Source organism: Physeter macrocephalus, chromosome 13 (genome assembly GCF_002837175.3).
Source record: "Physeter macrocephalus isolate SW-GA chromosome 13, ASM283717v5, whole genome shotgun sequence".
Taxonomy (NCBI): domain Eukaryota; kingdom Metazoa; phylum Chordata; class Mammalia; order Artiodactyla; family Physeteridae; genus Physeter; species Physeter macrocephalus.
In genome coordinates this window covers 13,152,538-13,176,724 of record NC_041226.1, presented here as the reverse complement: position 1 = coordinate 13,176,724, position 24,187 = coordinate 13,152,538, and the positions used below count along the sequence as shown (strand labels likewise).

The 24,187-nt window shown below is 40.1% G+C and overlaps 1 protein-coding gene across 1 annotated transcript in view; it reads right to left on the bottom strand.

Moving 5' to 3' along the window:
* The window catches only part of RFXAP (regulatory factor X associated protein), a 29,577-nt gene extending 21,867 nt beyond the window's left edge, over positions 1–7,710 (bottom strand). Inside the window, exon 1 of the mRNA XM_007128867.3 lies at positions 7,587–7,710. Within this exon, the coding sequence (XP_007128929.2) occupies positions 7,587–7,710 (124 nt within the window). The remainder of the gene's footprint in view (positions 1–7,586) is intronic.
* Between the last annotated feature and the right edge of the window lie 16,477 nt (positions 7,711–24,187).

The following is a 24,187-nucleotide window of genomic DNA, read 5'->3' as shown; positions in this document are numbered from 1 at the left end:
GACCATTCTGACTGGTGTGAGGTGATACCTCATTGTGGTTTTGATTTGCATTTCCCTAATGATTAGTGATGTTGAGCAGCTTTTCATGTGTCTGTTGCCCATCTGTATGTCTTCTTTAGAGAAATGTGTATTTAGGTCTTCCACTCATTTTTGGATTGGGTTGTTTGTTTTTTTGATATTGAGCTGCATGAGCTGCTTGTATATTTTGGAGATTAATCCTTTGTCAGTTGCTTCGTTTGCAGATATTTTCTCCTAGTCTGAGGGTTGTCTTTTTGTCTTGTTTATGGTTTCCTTTGCTGTGCAAAAGCTTTTAAGTTTCATTAGGTCCCAGTTGTTTATTTTTGTTTTCATTTCCATTACTCTAGGAGGTGGGTCAGAAAGGATCTTGCTGTGATTTAGGTCATAGAGTGGGGAAAATGGTTTTGACTGAGGATATGGGACTGATGAGTTGTTTGGTTATTTTGTCATTTTAAGGTATTTTAGACACCTTACCAAAAAAGGATATACACAGCATAACAATCAAATAAGTATAGATGGTAAAAGTCAGGATCAGGGAAAAGAAAGCCACAAATGACAAGAGTCCATATTATTGCTATGAATGAGATTTAAATTTGGCTCTGAGCCAAATGACCAGTTCCCTCATTCTCATGAGTGGATAGCATAGAGCATATCAATTATTTGGAGGGGTAGGGAACACAGTTTTTCAACATAAAATTTTTTTTCACTATTCTGATACTTTGGCTCTCTTGGCTGGTCCCCAGAGTCAGTTACCAAAATCCATTGATCCTAAGTTGATTTCCTCTCTTGAGTCCTCATGTGCTCCTCCACCACTCAGAGCTGTTACTTAGGTTTGGGCCATTCCTGTTATACAGGGATCTCTGCAACTGTCTCCAATTAGTCTCCCTCTATTTCTGTCTCCACATTGCAGTGTCAAAGATTAACAAAACCAGACACTAGGTAAAGATGAATTTTATTGGAATAAAGGAGAGACCCCAGGGTATCCTGAGTTCAAATCTTATCTGTGCCTAGGTGACTGGGTGTTTTAAAGGGAGAGTGAGGGAATAGGGAGAGGGAGTGAGTGGGTGGAGCAGAGTCAGGGATGTGAAAAAATTACAAAAAGCAAGTAAGTGGTTCCTGTCTGGGTGATTCGGTCATCAGTGCCTGCTAACACATTTACTGAAGTTAGTATACCCTCCCACAGAGGGTGGGAGACAGGCCCTGTCCTTAGGATTACATTTCAAAGGAACAGCTTAGAGGTCTTTAAAGACACTCTTGGGCTATGGGAGATACAGGCAGAATTTTCTGTAGGACATAAGAAGGATTTACAATTGAAGCTTTTAAAATAAATACTCTCAGAAAAGGGAGGTCAGGGGACTCTCTCAGCTGTTGGCTGGAACAAAGGGTAAGTTCTTTTGGTAACCTGGAGCTTTTCCAGGCAAAAACTCATCACTGTTCCAAACATGCGACCTTAGGCTGCCGGAAGCCACACCAGTTTGGTGCATGGGTTTGCATGTTCTTAGCAGCCAGAGCCATCTTTCTAAAATCTAAATGGAATCTGTTACTCTCCTGCTCCAAACCTTTCATTTATTTCCCATTTTCACCTGGAAAATGGACACACTTCTCAGCATGACTTACAAGGCCCTTTGTGATCTGGCTTCCACTCCTCTCACCAGCCCAGGTCGCATCATCCCCGAGGGAGGGAACAGTTACTGTTGCTTGAGCGCTGACACCCACCCTCTTCCTGTTGAGTCTTGGGTTTCCTGAACCTCTTCTGGCTCGTGAGCTGTCTCTGTGGGGCCGTCACGGAAAGTCCTGTCTTCCTCCAGCCAGCAGCGGGCGGCTTCAACCAGGCTCTCTCCTTGGGGACCTCGAGTCCAGGGCAGAAGGACACAAGGGCAGACACCTGGTTAGGGCGCCTGCATCCTGGAGCAGTGACCTGATACCAGTGCAGATGACCTTGGTGACCAGCCCCCAGCGTTGCCTGCTTCTCTTTCTGAATCTGGCACTCCTGCCCTTTCACTGCTTCTATGAAATCCTGATATCCTTCCCATAAACTGCTGTTTACCTCAGCCAGAGTGGATGGGCTTCTGCTGTGCCCACCAGAAAACCCACCGTTCTTCTGGCCAACTCCTGCTTTTCTTTCAGGCCTTGGTGTAGATGTTGGAATTTTTTTTTCCTTCCTCGTGCAAGAGACAGTTTCATCTGCCTTTATTTCCATCCTTTTTTTCTCCTACTTCCCAGGCTTTGTATCATTAATCAGAGGGGTGGATTCCTCTTACTTACTCATTCTCTAACCCTGTTTCCTTATTTTCAATAGTTTTGTTTTTATAATGAATTTTGCGATCATATTTACAGCAGTTATTTATGCCTGAGTCCCGGTACTTAACTGATTTTGGTTTTCCTATTCTTTAGTTCTTAATTTTGAATCTCCTCAGTCAGCAGGGTATCCATAAGGTGTTTAATTTCTAGATCTTTGTCTTTGCATAAGAACACACTTGGGCTGGGAATAGAATTCTTAATTACATTTCCTCCCTCTAAATCTTTACAAATTTGCCATTATCTTTAGGAACTCAGTGTTGCAGGGAAGTCTGGGGAAAGCATCTTAATTTTGGTCCTTTTAAGGAAAGCTGCTTTTCCTGCTCTCTGCTTGGATATTTGTAGGATTTTTAATTTTTTTTTTTTTTTGATAAGGCATGTCTAGGTATGGGCATTTAGAATTAATTTAGAATTTGCTTGGGCTATAATGAAGCAATTTTCCATATTGACTTTTTTGTTGTTGTTAGCATTTAAAGTTTATACTGTTCTATCTCCTGTATCAGTCAGGGTAGGACCAGAGAGGCAAAACCAGGGGGGTATTATTTCTTTTAGGGAATTGACTATACGGTAGCCAGGCTTCAAGATAGCTCACCCAGTGATCGCTGGTGTTTGTGCCTTTGTGTAGATCCCTCCCAAAATGTATTAGTCTTGGTCTGTATGACCAACAGAACATAATGGGAGTGATAATGTGTGACTTATGAGGCCATACAGACATTGCTGCTTCTGCCTGTTCTCTTGGATCGCTCACTGGGGGAAGCTGGCCACTGTGTTTTGGGGACACTTGAGCAGGAGAGATGAGGGACTATCTCCCGCTAATAGCCAGCATCAAATTGCCGAGTGAGCCATTTTAGGAACAGATGCGCCAGCCACAGTTAAACCTTTAGATTGGGGATTGGCAGATTGACTCACCACGTCAACCAGCCTGCTGCCTATTTTTGTAAATAAAGATCTGTTGGGGCACAGCTGCAAACATTTGTAAATGCATTATCCATGGCTGCTTTTGCCCCTTCACAGCAGAGCTGAGTAGTTGCAACAGAGACTGTATGGCCCACAAAATCGACAGTATTTGTTATCTGGCCTTCAGAGAAAAAGTTTGCAGACCGCTGCTGACATCTTTTTTTTCTTTTTTAATTAATTTATTTATTTTTGGCTGCATTGGGTGTTCATTGCTGCGCATGGGCTTTCTCTAGTTGTGGTGAGTGGGGGCTACTCTTTGTTGTGGTGCACGGGCTGCTCATTGTGGTGGCTTCTCTTCTTGTGGAGCACTGGCTCTAGGCATATGGGCTTCAGTAGTTGTGGAGCGCGGGCTCTAGAGTACAGGCTCAGTAATTGTGGTGCACGGGCTTAGTTGCTCCGCGGCATGTGGGATCTTCCCAGACCAGGGCTCGAACCCTGAGTTGGCAGGTGGATTCTTAACCACTGTGCCACGAGGGAACTCCCTGATGCTGGCATCTTGACTGCAACCTCATAGGACAGAAGTACTCACTAAGCCACTTCCAGATTGCCGACCCACAAAAACTGTGTGAAACAGTAAATATTTCTATTGTTTTGAGGTAATTTGTTGTGCAGCCATAGGTAACAAACACATTGACCTTATATCATTGTGGGAGTTGATTAGAAAGTCTATGTGAGTCGGTATTGTTTCTGTATCTGGTTCTGGGGCCTGACATGCTTGGGGCAGATGGTTGGGAAAGGAAGACGGATGTGAACTGGACCTTGCAAGGCTGAACTGAAGCACCCGGGGAAGGACTAGAATGCACACTGGTCACTTAGCCTCCACCCGTGATGATGAGGCTTGAGGCTGTCCTGTAGGAGGTGCTGGCGCCCTTTGTCCGGAGGTAAATGTGTACCTGACTTAAAAGTTGGAGAAGCTAAGGAAGGATCCTGTAGGAGCTGAACAGTTGTGGGCCCCCCTATCGCCCTCATCAGCCAGGTGAGATGATATGCCTGAGTGCCTTGTGCCCTGCCCTAAACTTTTGAGCATAGAAAGATGGCCCCTACTTCACTTCTGCCTTGTGAATCTCTAGCAAAATGTCTCTCATTGCCTATGCTAACACAGAATAAGGCATGAAAGAGAATCTAGGAAATAACAGCTCCGGCGTACCTATCCACTGTACTTTCTTATCCTCAAAGGGTCAAGCACTTTTATTTAATTAGCATCATTATTAGGTGATGTATCTTTCTACCCTCTCCATTCCTAATTACAAGTGGTTTGAGAAATTGCTCTCAAGAGGTCTGGCCCAGTCTGCAGATCGTTACAGGCTTCAGAAAACACACAGTCCCACTACACAGTGGCTCTGGCATAACTATGTGAGGGCCTACTGTGTAGAGAGATTGAAATGTTTTCAATATTGCTAGGCTGTCTCTACCTTTACAGAATGAAGGATAGAATGCTAGAGGCAGCTGTGTGCCAAGATCTTTGGTTCAAATCCTGCAGAACCCCAAGCATCTGAGCCAACATCGTGGGATCTGTGTTGCACAAAGTAGTAGAATGTTGCAGCAGTGACCCTCAGATCGCTCACAGTTCCCTTTGTCCACACCTTTGGGTTGTTTCCTCCCACACTGACTCTGACCTTGGCTGTGCAACTTGCTATCCGCAATGAGACAATAGCAAACATGACACAATCATAGACTTGAAAAGTGCTTGTGAACTACATTTTTATACTGCTGAGAAAATACTGCCAGGTTATAATGTAAAGCAAACAAGGCAAAGCAAAGATGAGTATGTATAGAAGGTTACTAATTGCTTAACAAGGAGGGCAAATACTGTACTAATTCATTTACAAAAATGCACAAGTAAATTTAAAAACTCAAATATTTCTCAAACCATTTCTTCTTGCATCTCACATTCTCTCTTTTTGAAATTACCCTTTATAAGTTTTTTAGTGAGAGTAGGTTGAAAACCTTCTTGGTTGTTGTTTGTCTGAAATGTCCTTGTTTCATTCTCATTCTTAAGGTATAATTTAGTTGGGTATATGTTTTAGATTGGCAATTATTTTCCGTCAGAACTTTGACGGTATTATTCCACTGTTTTCTGGATTCTGTTATTGCTGTTGAGAAGTCAGTTGTCAACCTAGCTATTGTCTTTTTGTAAGTAATTTGTCTTCTCTCTCCAGCTGCTTTTAAAACTTTTTCCTTGCCCTTGGTGTTCTTCAGTTTCCCTGTGAAATGTCTGGGTGTATATTTCCTTGATTTGTCTTGCTTAAGGATCATTGTGCTTCCCAAACCTAAGGATTCATATCTTGCATCACCTGTGGAAAAGTCTCAGTCATAATCCTTCAAATACATACTTATCTCACATAATGTATGCTCAGTTAATAACTCTTGAAAAATTCTACCACTTTTTGGACAATTACTCCTTTTTTTTCTAGCTTAATGTCTTTTTTTTTTTTTTTTTTACCCAATAACACACTAAATAAATATATTACAGTTATATTTAAAATTTCCATTTCAGGCAAAAACACACTCATCAATTGGCTAGACATGCAGTTCCTAGGCAGAGAATATCAAAGGAACAAGTGTGAATTGCACAATTTTGATGAATCCAAGCTGTTCTCTGTAAGAGAATTGAGGTGGAAGGATCTTGCTTTACATGTGCAGTATTTTCACATTTTGAAGCACTACTATGTTTACCCATAATTTTGCACTCATGATATTTTCCTGTGCTATATTCAGTGCAAGATAATCACAAACTCTCTGAAAGGTGAAGAGAATGATGCAGAAAGAGTAATGCACCATCCAAAGTGCGCCTTTCATGCACCCCTCTGCCATCAACTACCACCTCCTCAAAAGTCTTCTCCCATTAGCAAATATAAATACAAATAGTTTATGAGCAGACTGTTTTTGTTTCTTCTTAAATTACAGTTTATCATGTATATATAGATGCCAGGTAAGAGCAGTTTGTGTCTTTTCCTCTGAAATCTCTGCCTCTAAGTACTATGTAAGTGGAGAGTAGGTGGTGAGCATTCTTGGTGCATGAGAAAAGCCTGTCTGAGGGTGAAGCTACACACAGAGGAAAGCAGGGCTGAGGAAGGAGAGACAAGAGTCCAGATAACATTGTTTGAACTCCTGAATCCACCCTGCCAGATGTGCCTCTTGACTTTTCATTCTTGTGAGCCAATAAAGTCGATTTTTAAAAAAGTAAATAAATTTATTTATTTATTTATTTTTGGCTGTGTTGGGTCTTGCTGCGAGCAGGCTTTCTCTAGTTGCAGCAAGCAGGAGCTACTCTTGGTTGCGGTGAGCGGGCTTCTCATTGCAGTGGCTTCTCTTGTTGCGGAGCACGGGCTTTAGGCGCATGGGCTTCAGTAGTTGTGGCACACAGCCTCAGTAGTGGTGACTCGCGGGCTGTAGAGCGCAGGCTCAGTAGTTGTGGCTCATGGGCTTAGTTGCTCCGCGGCATGTGGGATCTTCCCAGACCAGGGCAAGAACCCGTGTCCTCCGCATTGGCAGGTCGATTCTTAACCACTGCGCCACCAGGGAAGGCCATAAAGTTGATTTTTGTTTAAGCTAGTTTGTTACGTTAAATCTAGTGGAGTCCTGACTAGTACTTAACTTGACTTCTTTCCTGATGTCAGTCATGTGTTTTAGTGAAGGTCCACGGTGTGCACACAGAGGGCTGGGAATTGGGACTGTAGTTTTTCCATTTCTTCAACAATTTCATAAGGTTTCTCATAGTTTCCAAGCCCAGACTATGTGACAGCAATACCTGTCCATAAGAGGAAGGCCATCTTCACTCTTTAGACAAACTCCCCATGCTAATATTTATATCATTTTAACTAGATCTTTTTAAAAAATTACCCTTTCAAAAAAAAGTTAATGGGCCAAATGTTGACCATATCAAATATAAAAACCAAAATATTAAATATATATTTTTAATCCTTTATTTATATATAAATATAAAATATTTTAAAATATGGGTTTGCACTACAGGAAGCAAATCACCACCATCATTTCAGGCATTTAAATGTTCCGAATATGAAATAACTAGAAACAATCAGGAAGTTGCTGTATGCAAGCTTTATTTTTTTGAGGGGTGGAGATGCTTCTAGTTTCCTGACAATTCATTTTATTTCCTAGCTTGATTGGTCCTTCCAAGAGAACATCTCTTAGAGGAGAAATAGGATGATACTTTCAAGGTTCTGAGGGCCTCCTTGTAACCTGAGTCAGGTGTGCATGGCTGCTGTGGGAGTTGAGATAGAAATTCCAGAGCTGAGCAAAGCGAGTGCGGATGGGAGGGCTGAAATGTGCTGAACACAGTTCCTACTCACCACAGGCGCTAAAGTTCCAGAGCAGCGACCTATTGTAGGGAAAGAGCATGCTTGAAATTTCAGGCTTTTCGTTGTAGCGATAATCTTTCTCCAAGACGTACAACACCAGAAAACACGAGAACATTAAGCATTCAGCTCTGTTTGATGATGCACATCAATAAAAAGATGGTGTAACTGGAGGACGACATGGGCTCCCACATTGTGTTAGGGGTTCATCCCCTATGAGTCATCGGGCTTTGTGTGTACCATTCTCATTTTTAGCAGGTTTTAATTCATCTAGAATATGATCCACATGTGACTGAGAAGAAAAGGCTAAAATGAAACTGTCCAGAAGAGAACTGCCTGATTGAAAATGTGATTTATAACTATGGCAGCATGAATAGTCCTGTTTTTATTGTGTCTTCTGATCACCTTCTCCAGAGGCAGAAGCATCCATATTAATGGCCAGATCATCAGACTTTTGCACTTTTATAATAGCAGAGTAAGGATGCAGTCTCTCAACAGCTTTTTTGAATATGTGCTTATTCTAGAACACAACAAGATTGTTCTTCCTTCCATAGAGCATTCAGATACATCAAATTTAGGAGATTTATACTCTCAGCACACTGAGAAGCCTCCACGTGCTCTAAGGGAGTTCTTACTTTTGAAAGCCAGATATTTTGCTGAATATTAAAAAATGAGACATATTAAAAATGACAGGGCTTCCCTGGTGGCGCAGTGGTTGAGAGTCCGCCTGCCGATGCAGGGGACACGGGTTCATGCCCTGGTCCGAGAAGATCCCACATGCCGCGGAGCGGCTGGACCCGTGAGCCATGGCCGCTGAGCCTGCACGTCCAGAGCCTGCGCTCCGCAACGGGAGAGGCCACAGCAGTGAGAGGCCCAAAAAAAGACAGAACTAGAAAATCACCATGCTCTAATTACTACTGTTGTAATTGATTCAGGCAAGAATTATCACTGGAGGCTAAAACTACTCGGAGAAAAGTTGTTGGAAAACAAGATATTCAGTCTTAAAATATCATCCCACAAATTGCTTTAAAAAAAAAACGAATGAGGTATGACTGACATACAAAAAGCTGTACATGTTTGAGATATACAACTTGATGAGTTTGGAGATAAGTATACACCCATGAAACCACCACTGCAATCTATGCCGTAAACATATCCATCACCTCCAAAAGCTTCCTTCCACCCCTTTGTTTATTATTACTATTATTATTTTAATGTATGTATGATAAGAACACTTAACATAAGATCTGCTCTCTCAGCACATTTTTCAGTATACAATACACTATGGTTAACTATAGGCGGTACCGTAGATCTCTAGGATTTACTGATTTTTCATAATTGGAACTTAGTGCCCTTTGACTAATACCTCCCAGTACCTTCCTCCTCCTCCCAGCCTCTGGCAACCACCATTCTACTCTCTGCTTCTAGGAGTTTAACAATTTTGTATTTACCAATTCTGAGGTAATTTTTTAACTTAATGTGTTACTGTTACAAAGATGTGCAGATCTTTAATCACTCACTATGTTAATACTGTAATTTCAAAATACTGTTGCATTCTTTAAACATTTCGAATTAGATACATTAAAAGGAAGTTTTTTTTAAAAAAATGGTACAGTTGCTGTGGAAAACAGTTTGGTGGTACCTCAAACCCATAGGGTTGTTGTGAGGATTAAGTGAATTAATAAGGATATAGTGGCAACCACTGTACTTACTACAAAGCAAATATTCAATACATGTTAGCAATTGTTTGCCTCATTTAAATAAATGCAAATCCTTCATATGTTGCTTTAAGAGTAATGTCTGCTTATGCTGTTATCTATGCAATTCATTTTACTTCATACCTCAACATCTTATGTTAATGATTTCTCACATAAAGGTGTTTTTAAAGGCATTCACATTTTCTGACAGATTTTGTGTGTGTGTTTTGCACCCATGATTCACAAGTATGAATAAGGAGTGCCTAAGCAATTCAGATAAAATGCCTTTCTTGGACTGGAATCAGCATTCCTTTTCAAAAAATTGAAACAAAAGTTCAGATTATAAAATAGTAATGGAGTTGGCTTTTACTCACAAGTGTGAAAACTTGCTGCAATTCAAAAATTATTCATGCATTCAGATTTGGGGGTTGGAAGGAACTTTAGAATGGTATAAGGGGTTTTAAGATAGCAATACATAAAAAAAATTCAACTCTCACTCACAATGACATTTATGTTGTCACCATCAGAAGTTCTTTGAGGCTAAAGATATACGAGATTTTCCTGTCTCTATGGGAAGTTTCTGTTTATCCCATGATTCAATACATAAAATTATTTATTTGAATCTTGCCTAATTTAAGCCATTTACTAGGAATAAAGAATAAGTATTTGTGACTTACAATTTTAGCTTACAAAATACCACCGAGCAGACTGTTGGCCTACTTTACCTGAGAAGAAATTCTGAGACTGTTTATGTGGAGCTGTGATTTGTATCTTGTAAATAGTAAAAGCATAAGGAAAGTATCAGCAGTCACGTGAGGTGGCGGTGTGCTCTCTCCTGTGAATATTATCCAAACCACTCTATTGGGACCTTTCTCGCTCCACTAACCACATTCCATCCTATGGGGTTTTATAATTTCAGAAGTACTTTGACATATTTCATTTAATTGTCATAAAATTTTTCTGAAGTAGGTATTACTATCTCCATTGGGTAGGTAATCATGTTAGGTATCTTTTCCAAAATCATAAAATTACTAATGGAATAGCTAGGGCTCACACCCAAGCCTTCTTAGTCCATCTCCAGGGCTCTTTCTCCCCGTTGCCTCTCAGCTGTCATTGTCCCTTTACACTAAGGAGATTTTGATATGCTCCCTTCAGCGACAAACTCAGGGCTTTGCCCAAGCAGATACGCTCAATGAAGATGAAGGAGTGCATGAAGGAAGGGAGATAGTGGAGGAGACTTTTGAGGGTTCTGAAAGAAGGGGAACTTGATGAGAAAGAGGAAAAGGGACGCTAAGGTAGTGAGAATTCTTTCTTGACCCTTGTTGCACTGTTGCAAATTTTAAAAAAAATAGAATGAAGGAAAAAAGCAAGCACCTCCTCTACTGATGACATCTCCCCATCTAGGCCGCCCTCTTAGGCATTCACTGACCTCCCCTTCTCCCTCTCCACTCCTATCAATTACTGTTCCTTGGCTTCTGGGCATCAAAATGGGATAGTCGATCTATCTTCAAAGAAGCCAAGTTGGCAAAGGAAAACCAGCTTTGTAAAAAGGTGCCATGATAGTGATTCATAGGGAAAAAAGTAACCCTGAGGGGATAGAAAGGATGTGCAAATGCTGAGACGGACTGCTGGTATCTGTTTATAGCATTCTTCACTTAACCATCTGTTGACTTAAAAAAAACTCACTGTGAGCTGAGTTTACTCAGTGTCTTACTGAGGACTGTAGCCAGGGAGACAGCCTCTCAGAGAGCTCTGAGGAACTCTTCCAGCAGGTAAGGGGGGAGGTCAGTATACATATATTTATACGATTTTGGAGAAGGGGGTATATGTAACCAAGCACACATCTTGGTAGACAGTTGCTGCTAGTCACCAAGAAACAGTAATCTTAGTTAATGGTTTTAGTGCTTTTCTAAGAATGGGAAGATCAAAAATACAGGTTCATAAAAAATTTCTTCTGAAAATATATAACTATCTGAAGGCCTGTTCTGCCAGTTTTCCCAGAGCACAGAGTATCTTATCCTGATCTTCACCCTGACCTCCTTTCAGGCTGTATTAAAGGTCAGCAGCTACAGTGGCTTATGACTCAATCCTTGTAGGGCAGGATGGCAAGCAACATATTTTAGTTGTCACATTCTAAGGACAAAACTCTCTCAATTGCCAAATCTCACTTCTCCTTCTAATCATTTTCTCTGAGGAAGCAAAGAAACTCAGCCAGGAAACTAGGAGGTGCAACCCATCCATCCCACCTCAGCGAGGTCCATGTGGGATGCCAGGTCCATTCAGACACCCAGACAACCTGTGCCTGAGTCTGGGTATTGAGGTCAACCAGTTCCATCCCTGGATCCTCCTCATCTCATCCCCATCACCTCCCGTCTCTTCCATGTGTACCCTCTACTCTTCAGCTCAGTGCCCTTCCCTCTGACTCTCACACTTTATTGGCCCACAGTCCTTATGACTAGGTATTTGGGAATCAAATTCTATTTTAAGGAACCCCCTCTTTTGCTTTCACACCTTCATAGAACATTCACTTCACCCTTCCTTCCTACAAGATGCCATATCTTTTTCAGCTCTTTCCAACAGGAAGGACTTTTTCTCTGACACCTGATATTTCAGGCCTGCTGCTGGTGGTGGAGAGTGGGGTTATTCAGTATCAACCAGACTCCCCGTTTGCTGATTCCCATTATTTTACCCATCCCCTCATGGCAGTACCTGTCCTCATTTAATGCTTAGAAACTGACCACACCACCCTCTATCCCTCTCTCCTAACTCTTTTAATTGGTGGGCCAGCTATCTGCAACATCCCCGGGAGATTTTGGTACTTCATTCAGTGATTCCCAGCTACACAAAGAGCCATCCTGGTATATTTCAACCACACATCTGGTTTAATGTTCTGTGACCTTAACTCTATTGATCTTTACTTTCCGTTTTAATGCCCTACTCCTTAGGCATGCCCCTCTCCCCACTGGATTTTATCATCATTGGAATTTTCCATTTCAAATATCTTAAACTCTAACTTTCCACACTATCAATCTGCCCTCAGTTAGTTTCCCAATGACTTCTTTTTTTTATTTATTTTTTATTTTTTTTTTCATTTTTTTTTTCCAATGACTTCTTAATTGCTAAATTCAAAGGATTCTTTTCAGTCCTTTGCTTATCAGTCCTCACTGTGGAATGTGAATTTCTTCTAGAAATTCTGTTTTCCCTCCGACAACTTAGTTGGTTTTTCTGATATCTTTGGCCTCCTTTACCACTGCTGTTGTGTGCCTTTCCATGGTGTTCCCCAGAATTCCGTTAATGACCTTCCTCTCGTCTCAGGTCCATACTCTCTGGTTGCTGTCTTCTGCTCTCCTAGCTCTAATAATATACACTAGGATTCTGGTGACTCCAAATACCTTCAGCTCAGATAGACCTTTCTTTTTTTTTTTTTTAATTAATTTTTATTGGAGTATAGTTGATTTACAATGTTGTGTTAGTTTCTGCTGTACAGCAAAGTTATATGTATACATATATCCACTCTTTTTAAAGTTCGTTTCCCATATAGGTCATTACAGAGTATTGAGTAGAGTTCCCTGTGCTATACAGTAAGTTCTTATTAGTTATCTATTTTATATATAGTAGTGTTTATATGTCAATCCCAGTCTCCCAATTTATCCCTCCCTTCCCCTTCCCCCTTGGTAACCATAAGTTTGTTTCCTACATCTGTGACTGTTTCTGTTCTGGAAATAAGTTCATTTGTACAATTTTTTTAGATTCCACATATAAGCAATATCATGTGATATTTGTCTTTCTGTGTCTGACTTACCTCACTTAGTATGATAGTCTTTAGGTCCATCCATGTTGCTGAAAATGACATTATTTCATTCTTTTTTAATGGCTGATTAATATTCCATTGTATATATGTACCATATCTTTGTCCATTCATCTGTCGATGGACATTTAGGTTGCTTCCATGTCCTGGCTATTGTATATAGTGCTGTAGTGAACACTGGGGGAGACCTTTCCTTCAGATATCAGCCTCATACACCCTACTGTCAGATCTACATCCCTCCATGGATATCCCACAGCCACTCAAGCATATTCCAAACTAAATTATTTATCTTACCCTATGAACTCACTTTTGCTTTTTATTCCGTATCTCAGTTGTTAGCAAATACCTCATCCATGGAACTAAAAACCTGGAAATCATCATTCTGTTCCCTTTTCCTTCTTTCTCACTCCCATAAACAATAAATCATAAAGCCATACTTTTCATCAATTCTCTACACTGTGCCTCCTATACCTCTATCCCCCCAACCCCAGACTAAATGTTCCCTGCACTTTCCCTCTTTCCTTAGCCCATAGTGCAGTTTTTGGTCCAGAGCTGCCTACTATCTGCTTCATCTGCTCTGTCCAGGAAAGAGAGCTTAGCTCTTGCTTGTGATCTAGCCCATTACTTCAGCACCCACTTCCTCAGAGACCAGGACCAGCCCTGGCTCCTTGGATTTGTTTTCATCTCATCTTGTTCATTCCTATGAAGCTCAGGAATGATGCCAAGCAAGGGGTCTAGCTTTTACTCTGGGCTCTTATTAAGAAACTTGGAGACGCTAGACATAGAAGCAGGGACTTTGGGGAGGGGGAGGAGGTAAGTGACCACAAACTACTTTATCACAATGGACAATTAGTCACTGATGGTGGGTGATTTGGTCTTGATAATGATGTACTAGAATGGTACAGACACACCTCTAGATTAATAGTCCATCCTCCTTTGAACATACCTCTTCTTCAAAGCTTAATTGGTAGCCCTTGCAATCTAATCAGAGACATACTAAGGATCCCTTTTGGGATAGGGAGCTCAGGCTAGACATCAGTATATTCAAAAGGAGTGACAAGACACCAAAGAATTGGAACTGAACAAATGAACCATGTGAGCATTTCAATAGAGATTAAAGAAATAGAAATGTCCTCCTCCTCATACTGCATCATTTAGAGTATGGGAAGATGCTCATCATTGTCTCCAAGCTTTGTGGTGGGAGGTGTAAAATCAACGTACAAACAGACAGCTAGAAATTCTGAATAGGATAGAACAAAAGAATGCATTATAATGAACATGTTGGTGGGATGATGTATCAGACAACATAATACTTTTTTATATCAAATTTCTAGTCTTCATTATGTGTGCTTATATTTTCTGTTCCTTTAGCTCAGGAGTTGGCAGATCTATTTTGTCTTTAAAAATATGACATGTGCAATCACAACTTTCCATCAAGTGTGTTGTGCTAAACATCCCACAGGACAGACTCAGAATATTCAAATCAATAACAAATCTTTCCACTTAGTAAGACCCCTAAATTTATGGCTCATTCTTTCTTCAGATTTTTCATACTGAGAAATAACTTTGTTAGTGGTCAAAGTCTTGAAATTTTCAGCCCAAATTTGATACTAAGGAGTTTAAAAAATCATACCAGAAATTGGTCACATATTTTCCCTTCAAATGTAAATTTCAATGCTTTTCCCCTGACGGGTGACCTTGACCCTGGCAGGATGACTTTTTACTAGTAATAATTTGCTTTTTGAGGCAATGATGCCTCTGAGGGCCCAATCCTTGCCTCTTACTACATCCTTATATTTCATACTATGGCCAGCCTTGTGCCTTATATATAGTAGATAAAAATTGTAAGTGTTGGACATGACCATGTAGTCATCGTTTCATCCAACCCTTTCATTTTGGAGAAACGAGTCCCCAAAAGGTGCCTTCACTTATGAAGAGCTAATTTGGTGAAGAGCTACATCTAGAATCCAGGACTCCTGTGTCAAGACCTCCAGTCTAGTGCTCCGTCCACCAGTATGATAGATATCTGCTCAATGAAGCACTAAAACTGCCCTTGCAGAGGTCACAAAGGACCTTCCAATCACCAAACCCAATGGCATTTTTTCATTTCTAATATGCTTCAGTCTACATCCCTGGGAAACAGAGAGAAGAAATATTCCAGCTGGAGCCACTTCAACTTCCTAATTTCTGGTTGATAAAGTTATTTTCCCCATCCTTGCTGCCTTCTCAACCTGCCCAAGATCAACCCTTTTATCTGGGCTCAGTCTCATCCCCTCCAGCTCCTTCAGGAACTTTTCACTGCCAAGTGTATTCCTTCATCCACAGTTACAATTATTTGCATCTTTAAACTCTCCCCTGGGCTGGCTATTTACCTATAAAGTATAAACACACTCAAGTCTCACAGCTCACAAAGTGCCTCTCATCCTTGGTCCCCTCCCCTTCCACTATCTTTCTCTCATTACCATCAATGATAACCTTAAAAGAACCGTTTATTCTTTCTGTGCCCATCTCCTTTCTTTCCATTCACACCTCCGCTCCCTGTGGCTGGCCTTTTCATGTCAGTCCTGGCACTGATCTTGCCAGAATTTCCCGTGATTTCTAATGATCAAATCCAGTGGATACCTTTCAGTCTTTATTTCACTTTTCTTTGACATTTGACATCGTTGACCTGTTGTGGACATTTATCCTCTGTTTTGGTGGCCCAGCATTGAAACCCACTTCCTTTGAGGAAATTTTCAACCTCATGGGGCAGATTGAGGCATTTGTCTGTCTCCCAAATGCTGGATACCTGTTCCCTCTGTGTCTTTTCTTCACCACCCTCTCCTGCAATGTAGATATTCTACAAGGATCTGATTTTAGCCACTTGAATATCTACATCAGTGGTTCTCAACCTTTTTTTATATCCTAGCACACCCAGAAAAATGATATTATGGCACACTGGGGATAAACAAGAGGGAATTTTAGGATGACTATGTCGACTGAAAAAAATGTATAACCTAAAAGTTGAGAATTATGTTTTATTTGGCAGACAAAACTGAGGACTTAAGCCCAGACACAGCCTCTCAGATAGCTCTGAGGGAGGGCTCCAAAGAGGTAATGGAGGAGCCAGGATACATAGGAGTTTTTGCAACAAAGACCAGGTAGTCGGAACTTCAGAAGGTTACTGTTAATTAAAGAAAACTAGGTATCTCAAGTTAAGGAATTTAGCACTTTTCTATGTATGGGAAGATGCAAGAGTCTGGGCTCACTGAAATCATTCCTCTGATATGCATCTCAGCTATCTGGGGCCAGGATCCTGTGCTTTCTCATTCTGAGTCTCCTCAGAGTGCACCTTTGGGGGTGGCTGCAGCAGTTGACTGCTTGATGGCAGGCTTCCTGTTTCTATCCTGAGTTCCCTCAGGGCTTACTGTGGGGTGGCTGTAATGGGATGGCTTGATGTCTGCAGCATCCTTTGTTTACTGATATGGCAGGCAACATTTTTTTCACTGACAAGTACATGGGAGGTTTGGTGGAAAAAACTTGTTATAGTTTCTTTATATTATATAAGTCTGATAAGAGAAATAGAATGAAAACCTCCAAAAATATTTTTTTAAAAACTTTTCGTTGAGAAACTGGAGTTTGTTTCTGTGAATATAACTTTTTAACAGGTTTTATGCTTGAATGACTTGCATTCAATTCTTAACCAAGACTTTTGAAATGATGATCTCTTCAAGTTCTTGATGGCCACCATAGAACAGTGTGGGTTCCACAGGGAACTTCATCAGATCCCACTCTGCTTTAGCCACTCTTCAAGGAACTTCACATTGAAGCTGCTCATGGCTGGAGGTGACTGAGGAACTCTGACCCCTCAAGAACTCACCAGCAGTACTGAAGCTTGCGGGATCAATTTCTTGTAGCAGACCTGCGGCCCACTGAAGGCACAGTGCTGTGGGAATGCTGGTTGGGAAGCTGGGTCTATACCATTTCCTCTCAGCCTTGTTTCTTCTCAGCACACCTGAAGGCCGCATTAGTGACATGGTGACTCACAAGGGCATATCTTTGAAAAATCCTTCTGAGTAATTCTGTAATAGTCCCCAAGGACTATCATTTATGAAGCTGTGTTATTGCCCTTCCTAGTCTGTAATTTCTTTGAGGGAAAACTACACCACAGGTTTCTGTGGCTGCTATAACAAATGACCACAAACTTGGTGGCTTAAAACAACAGAAATTTATTCTCTCACAGTTCTGGAGTCTAGAGGTCTGAAATCAAAGTGTTGCCAAGGCCACGCTCCCTCTGGAGACTCTAGGGAAGAACACTATCATGCCTCTTCTGGCTTCTGGTGGCAGCCAGCATTCCTTGGCTCATGGCTGCATCACTCCAGTCTCTGCTCCATCTTTATACTACTTTTTCCTCCTTGTGTCTGTCTCTAATCTCTCTCTTATAAGGATACATTTAAAGCATTTAAGGTATCTTATTGAGATGTGATGGCATTTAGTGCCCAGCTGGATAGTCCAGGATAACCTTCCCATCTCAAAGTCCTTAACTTAATCATACATTTTTTTTTCCTAAATAAGGTAACATTCATAAGTTCCAGGGATTAGGACTTGGATATCTCTTAGGAAGCCATTTTTCAACCTACCACAACATCTTTGAGTAAGTGTTCTCAAGAGCCATGAGTGATGTTTTCAATTAGAAATATTTTGGTTTGCCTCAGGATTGGTAATATAGAAAGAGAGAACTAGTGTTAAATCAGTGTATATAAAGCAAAGATCATACCTAATTCAATGTTCTGTTCACTAACTTGTATAGAGATATGGTGTCAGACAAACCAGCCCAGACACTGCCTATATGTTGAGAGCAGAATCAAACCCAACCTGCTTCTTTTAGCACAATTTGTTTGCATTATCCCAGGATCAAGGCACACTCATCCCATTACTCTGGGGGCCATCTTTCTAAGCCACAGTGAATCAAAACTTCTGACACATTTAACACCAATTAATTCTATCTTTTGCAGAAAAAATGTTCTGATTTTTGCTTCATTTTGTTTATAAAAAAATTAAGTTCTTGTCAGTGTCAAGAATATTGATTTATTCAATTCACCAAATATTTATGAAGTGCTTAGCACTATGATAGATTAAATGGGCAGACAAAAATGAATTATGTATATATATATATTGTTTATATATATATATAAAATTCAGACCACTTCTATCACTAAACAAAACTGTGAAGTGAAATCTTTAGGGGTACAGTTTTATTTTTCCAAACAATTTGACCCTTTAGGTATCTAGTGCCTTCAGACTTGGGTGAATATTTATGAGTCAAATGTTATTTTAATATAAAGCATTATATTACATAAGGCCACACCTGACAGACTTCTCCAAGAAGACAGGTCTTATCTTAGACTCCAGCTCTCAATTTTTCAGGCTTTCAGAATAGGTGGGAGTGGTATTATTTTTGAGAAGGGAAGCATACCCTATAGGTGGTCACAACAAACAGATGATTACTTTATGCATAAATGCAGCCGTGATTACCATAATCCATATAAATAGTAAGTTAAGACATGTCTTAAATTTGACTTTGAAACTATATTAAACTGGAGAGGGAAACAAAACAGAATGAGGAAGTAGAAAGTAAACCTCCCAGTTTATGATTTCAGAAAATTATTGCACTTTTTTTTCTTCCCTCTTACTAATTGGAAGTTTTAGCGCAGTCTTTCCATTGTACTCGAGCAGAGAAGCAGGAAAATCCATTAGCAGTTCGATAGTGGTGTTAGCAGGCCATTGAGAGCCCAGCTCTGGGGACTGCCCAAGTGCATGGATGGAGCCGCGGAGTTATGGAGTCACGGATGGTTGGTGATATTAGCTCATTTGCAGAGCAATATCCCAGTTCCTAAATCCTGAACCCCGAATACCCAATCGGATCTGTATGTCCAGCTTCATAAGGCATAAATGTACCACTCTACAGTGGTTTGATATTTATTTGGAATCATTATTTTTCCTTCCCCTAAAAAATAACAATACTGAAAAAAAAATCAGCTTCTTGCTAATTAGTCCTCAAGTGAGTGTCAAGAAAGGGAATCTAGTAGTAATGGAGAAGTACAATCATTAGAAGAGTGACTCACCCGTGGGTGGAAGAATGTATGTGTGTAGATTTTATGCTGTAGGATGTTTATATGTCTAATATAGTTAAAAAGAAAACTGAAATTTTCTCTTTACTGTAAATGGTTAGGGTTTTGGCCAGTTCCTTGGTGATTCAAAGAGGCTGCATATAATATATCACATGGAAAACCAGGAGTTGAATAGCAGTGTTCTTTAGCATCCTGTTGACATTAAACTCCTCCCTTCCCCCTCCCCATCACTTCTGTTCGGTGAAAACTCGTCATTCATCCATCCCTTTATTCAACAAATATTTATAGGGCACCTGTGATACAGAAAGCCTGTGAGAGGCAGAAGTGAACAGTCGGGAGAACGGAGGCACCAAAGCACAGGCACCAGGAACGCAGACCCCAGGGTGGGCAGAGAAGCCTTTCCCAGGGTGGCCGGCAGTTCTGCAGCAGGGGCATAACTGCCAAGGCCCAGAGAGAGCAGAGCACCTTCTAGGGGCTGAACTGGGGAGAAGTAAGGGAAGAAGCTGCAGATTTAGGCAGGAGCCATATTTACAGGCCCGAATCAGAATTTGGTGTTAAAATACCCTGAAGTATTTTAACTTGCTGACAGATTTTGAATAGGGAAGTAATACGAGAATTGATTTCCACTACCGAGTTAGAGCTAAGAAGGGCTTGGGCTGCCTTTTCTGACACAAATGGAGAGGGAAGCTTTGAGGAGAAAAGCTGCCAAAAATTTTGGAAAACACTGCTTTTTAGATCCCGTTCTTGGAGATTCTCTATTCATATTAGCATGTTAAGGGAGTCTGAAAAACTGGGAGCAAAGAAACCATTCTAATTTTCTTTCAGCCAGGGTCTTTCACACATTTTGATTACAGATTTTGTTTTGCTTGTAGGATCTATTAACATTCTTTGTAATTCTCAAGAGATAGACTTTGGAAAGGATCGGCCAGTATAACAGTCTCTGCTGTATAGAAATAGATTCCGAACAAAATACCCCGGGTGAGGAAAATATCAGCATGCATTTGCTGAGTATATGTTGGAAGAAGGGCACCCCGTCTTATATTGAATAGGCTGCAAGGCACTTACTTCCTTGGGAACAACTCTCATTTTCACTTTCAACTCTCCCCACCCCCATAAAGATTACTGTGAAAACTAAATACTTGCCGGGGAGGGGGAAGGATAAGCTGGGACAAAGTGAGAGAGTGGCATGGACATATATACACTACCAAACGTAGGGTGGATAGCTAGTGGGAAGCAGCCGCATAGCACAGGGAGATCAGCTCAGTGCTTTGTGACCACCTAGAGGGGTGGGATAGGGAGGGTGGGAGGGAGGGAGACGCAAGAGGGAAGAGATACAGGGACATATGTATATGTAAAATTGATTCACTTGATCAATATAAGTACTTATCAATTTTTTAATGAGACAGATGAAAGAAATAAAATGTGGTTATTTCAATCTATTGATATATATTCTTGACATTAAACTACCTTTTCATTCATAAAAACAAAACAAAACAAAAACTAAATACTTGCAACATAAAAGAGGGAAATACCATTATATTCTTCCCTGATACCTGAACTCTATGCTTATTTTCATAAGTGAATTAGCAAATCCTGCAGATAGGTTTGACTAATCTGCTGCTGATATATCTCAACATTAGCTCTACTAAAACTGAAGAAACGGCAGAAGAACAGACATTGCTTTTCTACCATATACACTGACCAGTGCTTTCTGACTAGATCATCACTTTTTATAACACATTTAAAAACAAATACAATGTTCCTCTTTTCTGGATCTAAATATTATTTGTGTTTTACAATTTTTTTTCCTCTCTTACATGTTTTTGAGCAAACATGGAAAGTTATTTAATTTTTTTTCGGTAACATAAAAGTTGTTTAGTCTTTTTAGAAAGTCTTGGAATGTAACTACATATTACCCAAAAAACTGTAGTTGGAAAAACAATCCTAATTTTATGAAACATTATTTTTGTCTTGGTGTATAGCAGTGCATCTCCTTTAAGCTCAATAGTATGGTATACATCCGGTGTAGAAAAGAAATATTTAAGATTGTATTCAGTTCTTTGGTATTGAAAGTTAGTACTGAAAAGGACCCTAGAGAACATTAATTCAGAGTGGATGAATGAATTGTGAAAACGGTGGTGAATCCTCAGATCAGGTAAGGGTGAGTCTTCCTGTATCCCCCTCTTCTTCCTTGCTCTTTCAGCATCTGCTCCCACTTCTGTTGAAGTTTTCCCTCTTCCATTCTTCCTAGTGGGTGAGGAGATCTGGGGCCCCCATCCTTCACTTTCCTATTTCCTACTTTATCTGTTGGGCAATGACTAGAGAAGAGCTTGATATCATAGTATAAAGGGTCAGGCTCCGCTCGGCTCTCTAAGCTTAAGTGATTTTAGCACAAATTTCAGGGGAGAGGAATGAAAAGACTAGTCTACCTTTAGACTCTGCCGCTAACTAGTCATGTTCCAAGCATGTCATTCTAGTGAGATGGAGTTTCAGTTCTGTAAGTAAACAAATTTGTCGCCTCTTTTGGTAATTTTCCTTTGAAATACAGTGAATAGATGCCTAACTTTGTTCTTTTATTTATACATTTAAAAAATATTTACAAAATACCTACCGAGTGCCAGGCATTGTTGAAAGGTTCTAAGGATACAGAAATGAGCAAAAATTATGTGGTCCCTGCCATATGCTCTTCTAATGAGGAGACTTTAAAATTATGGTAAAACAAGGATTCTTCAACCCCATATTCCCATGACATTTTATTTCCTCTCTATGCGTTTAAATCTTGTATCCTAGCTAGCAGAGTTGCTGACTTCATTTTTTTTTTGTAAAAGAAAATGCATTAATATTTATATAAGAATGTACTGTCAGAATATAATTTTTTTTTAATGGAAGAATTCCACTAACTTCTATATCTGAAGATTAGCACTGGTTTTTCAGTGGTTAAACACTGGGATACCACAGATTCTAACAGCAGCCTTTTGATGTTTCTTTTTCTTTGTAGATTTATCATTACACGTACTAAATATTTTCTATCTTCCAAGTGATCTTTAATAAAAGGAGACTGTTGTCTTTGACACTTGCCCTAGGCATAGAATGAAATTTTAAGCTGAAAGCATTATAGGGTTTTAAATTTCATTATCTTTTAGAAGAATTACCCCATATTGTATGTCATACTGTTAATAGCATTTAATTCCAAAGATTTCAATTAAAATAAGGTTTCAAACATAGACTTTGGGGGAAGAAAACTGAGCAGGCAAAGTTTGTGTATGGTAATTCATCATAACTAGGCTCCGGATCTTGGATCAGCAAACTTACTTCGTTGAACCTGACAGTCATTCCTGCGTGGTGTTAGGCACATGGATAGACTTTTCTTTTCTTCTGCATGTAAGTTCCATGGGAGACTTTTGCCTGAATGTAGCTCCTTTTGCGTGCTTAGGAACCACGGCACAGAGTTCTCCTACCACATTCACTGCAGCGTGCTTATCAGTTACCACAAGTTCCACTTAACATTTGCAAATCTGACAGCTGCTGTGAAGTTGAAAACACTGTGAGAACAGAATTTGGAAAGGAGGAGAAGGGCAGCATACATGTTGAGAAAAGTCTCTATGTACTAAGAGAATATATTGCTGGTATCACTCAAGGTGCCCAATAGTTGTTTCCTTCAAAGAGATACACAGGAAATAAGCCTCCACGCCTTATTTCCAAGACAGACTTCTTTCCTCCCTTTCTTCCTTCCACAGGAATTAATTGAACATGTGTTATGCTGAGGATAAAGAAGCCTCCATCATCTACCCTTACTGTCGATCTATCATTCAGATATACATACATTTTGATCATGGACTCTTTTTATTTTTGTATTGTAAAATATACATAACATAAAAGTTATCAGTTTAAGTGTACAGTTCAGTGACTTTAAGAACATTCATATTGTGGTGCAGCCAACTCTTCCCAAACTGAAACACTGTCCCCATTAAACAATAACTTCCCATTCTCCCCTTCTCCACCTCCTGGCAACCACCATTCTACTTTCTGTCTCTATGAATTTGACTGCTCTAGGTACCTCAAATAAGTGGACTCTTACAATATTTATCCTTCTGTGTCTGGCTTATTTCATTTTGCATAATACCTTCAAGGTTCATTCATATTGCAGCATGTCTCAGAATATCCTTCCATGTTAAGCCTGAATAATATTCCATTGTATGTATATATCATATTTGTTTATCTATTCATCTGTCAGTGGACATTTGGGTTATTTCTACCTTTTGGCTTATTGTGAATAATGCTGCTCTGAACATTGGTGTACAGGTATTGTTCAAGTCCCTGCTTTCAATTTCTTTGGGTATATACCTCGAAATGAAATTGCTGGATCATGTGATAATTCTATATTTAAATTTCTGAGGAACTGCCATACTGTTTTTCACAGTGGTTGCACCATTTTACATTCCCATCAGCAATATATGAGGGTTCCAATTTCTCCACATTCTCACCAACACCTGTTATTTTCTTTTTTTTGAAATAATAGTCATCTTAATGAAGTAGTATCTCATTGTGGTTTTGATTTATATTTCCCTAATGACTAGTGATGTTGAGCATCTTTTCATGTGCTTATTGACCATTTGTATATCTTCTTTGGAGAAATGTTTATCCAAGTACTTGGCCCATTTTTAAATTGAGTTGTTTGTTTTTTGTTGTTGAGTTGCAGCAGTTTTAAAAAATATATTCTGGCTATTAATCCCTTATCAGATTTGCAAATATTCTTTCCCATTCTATAGGTTGCCTTTTCACTTTTTTGATATTGTCTTTTTTTTTGGCTGTGCTGCGCAGCTTGCGGAATCTTAGTTCCCTGGCCAGGAATTGAACCCTGGGCCCACAGCAGTGAAAGCACCTAGTCCTAATCGCTGGACCACCAGGGAACTCCCTTGATATTGTCTTTTTTTTTTTCGGTACGCGGGCCTCTCACTGCTGTGACCTCTCCCGTTGTGG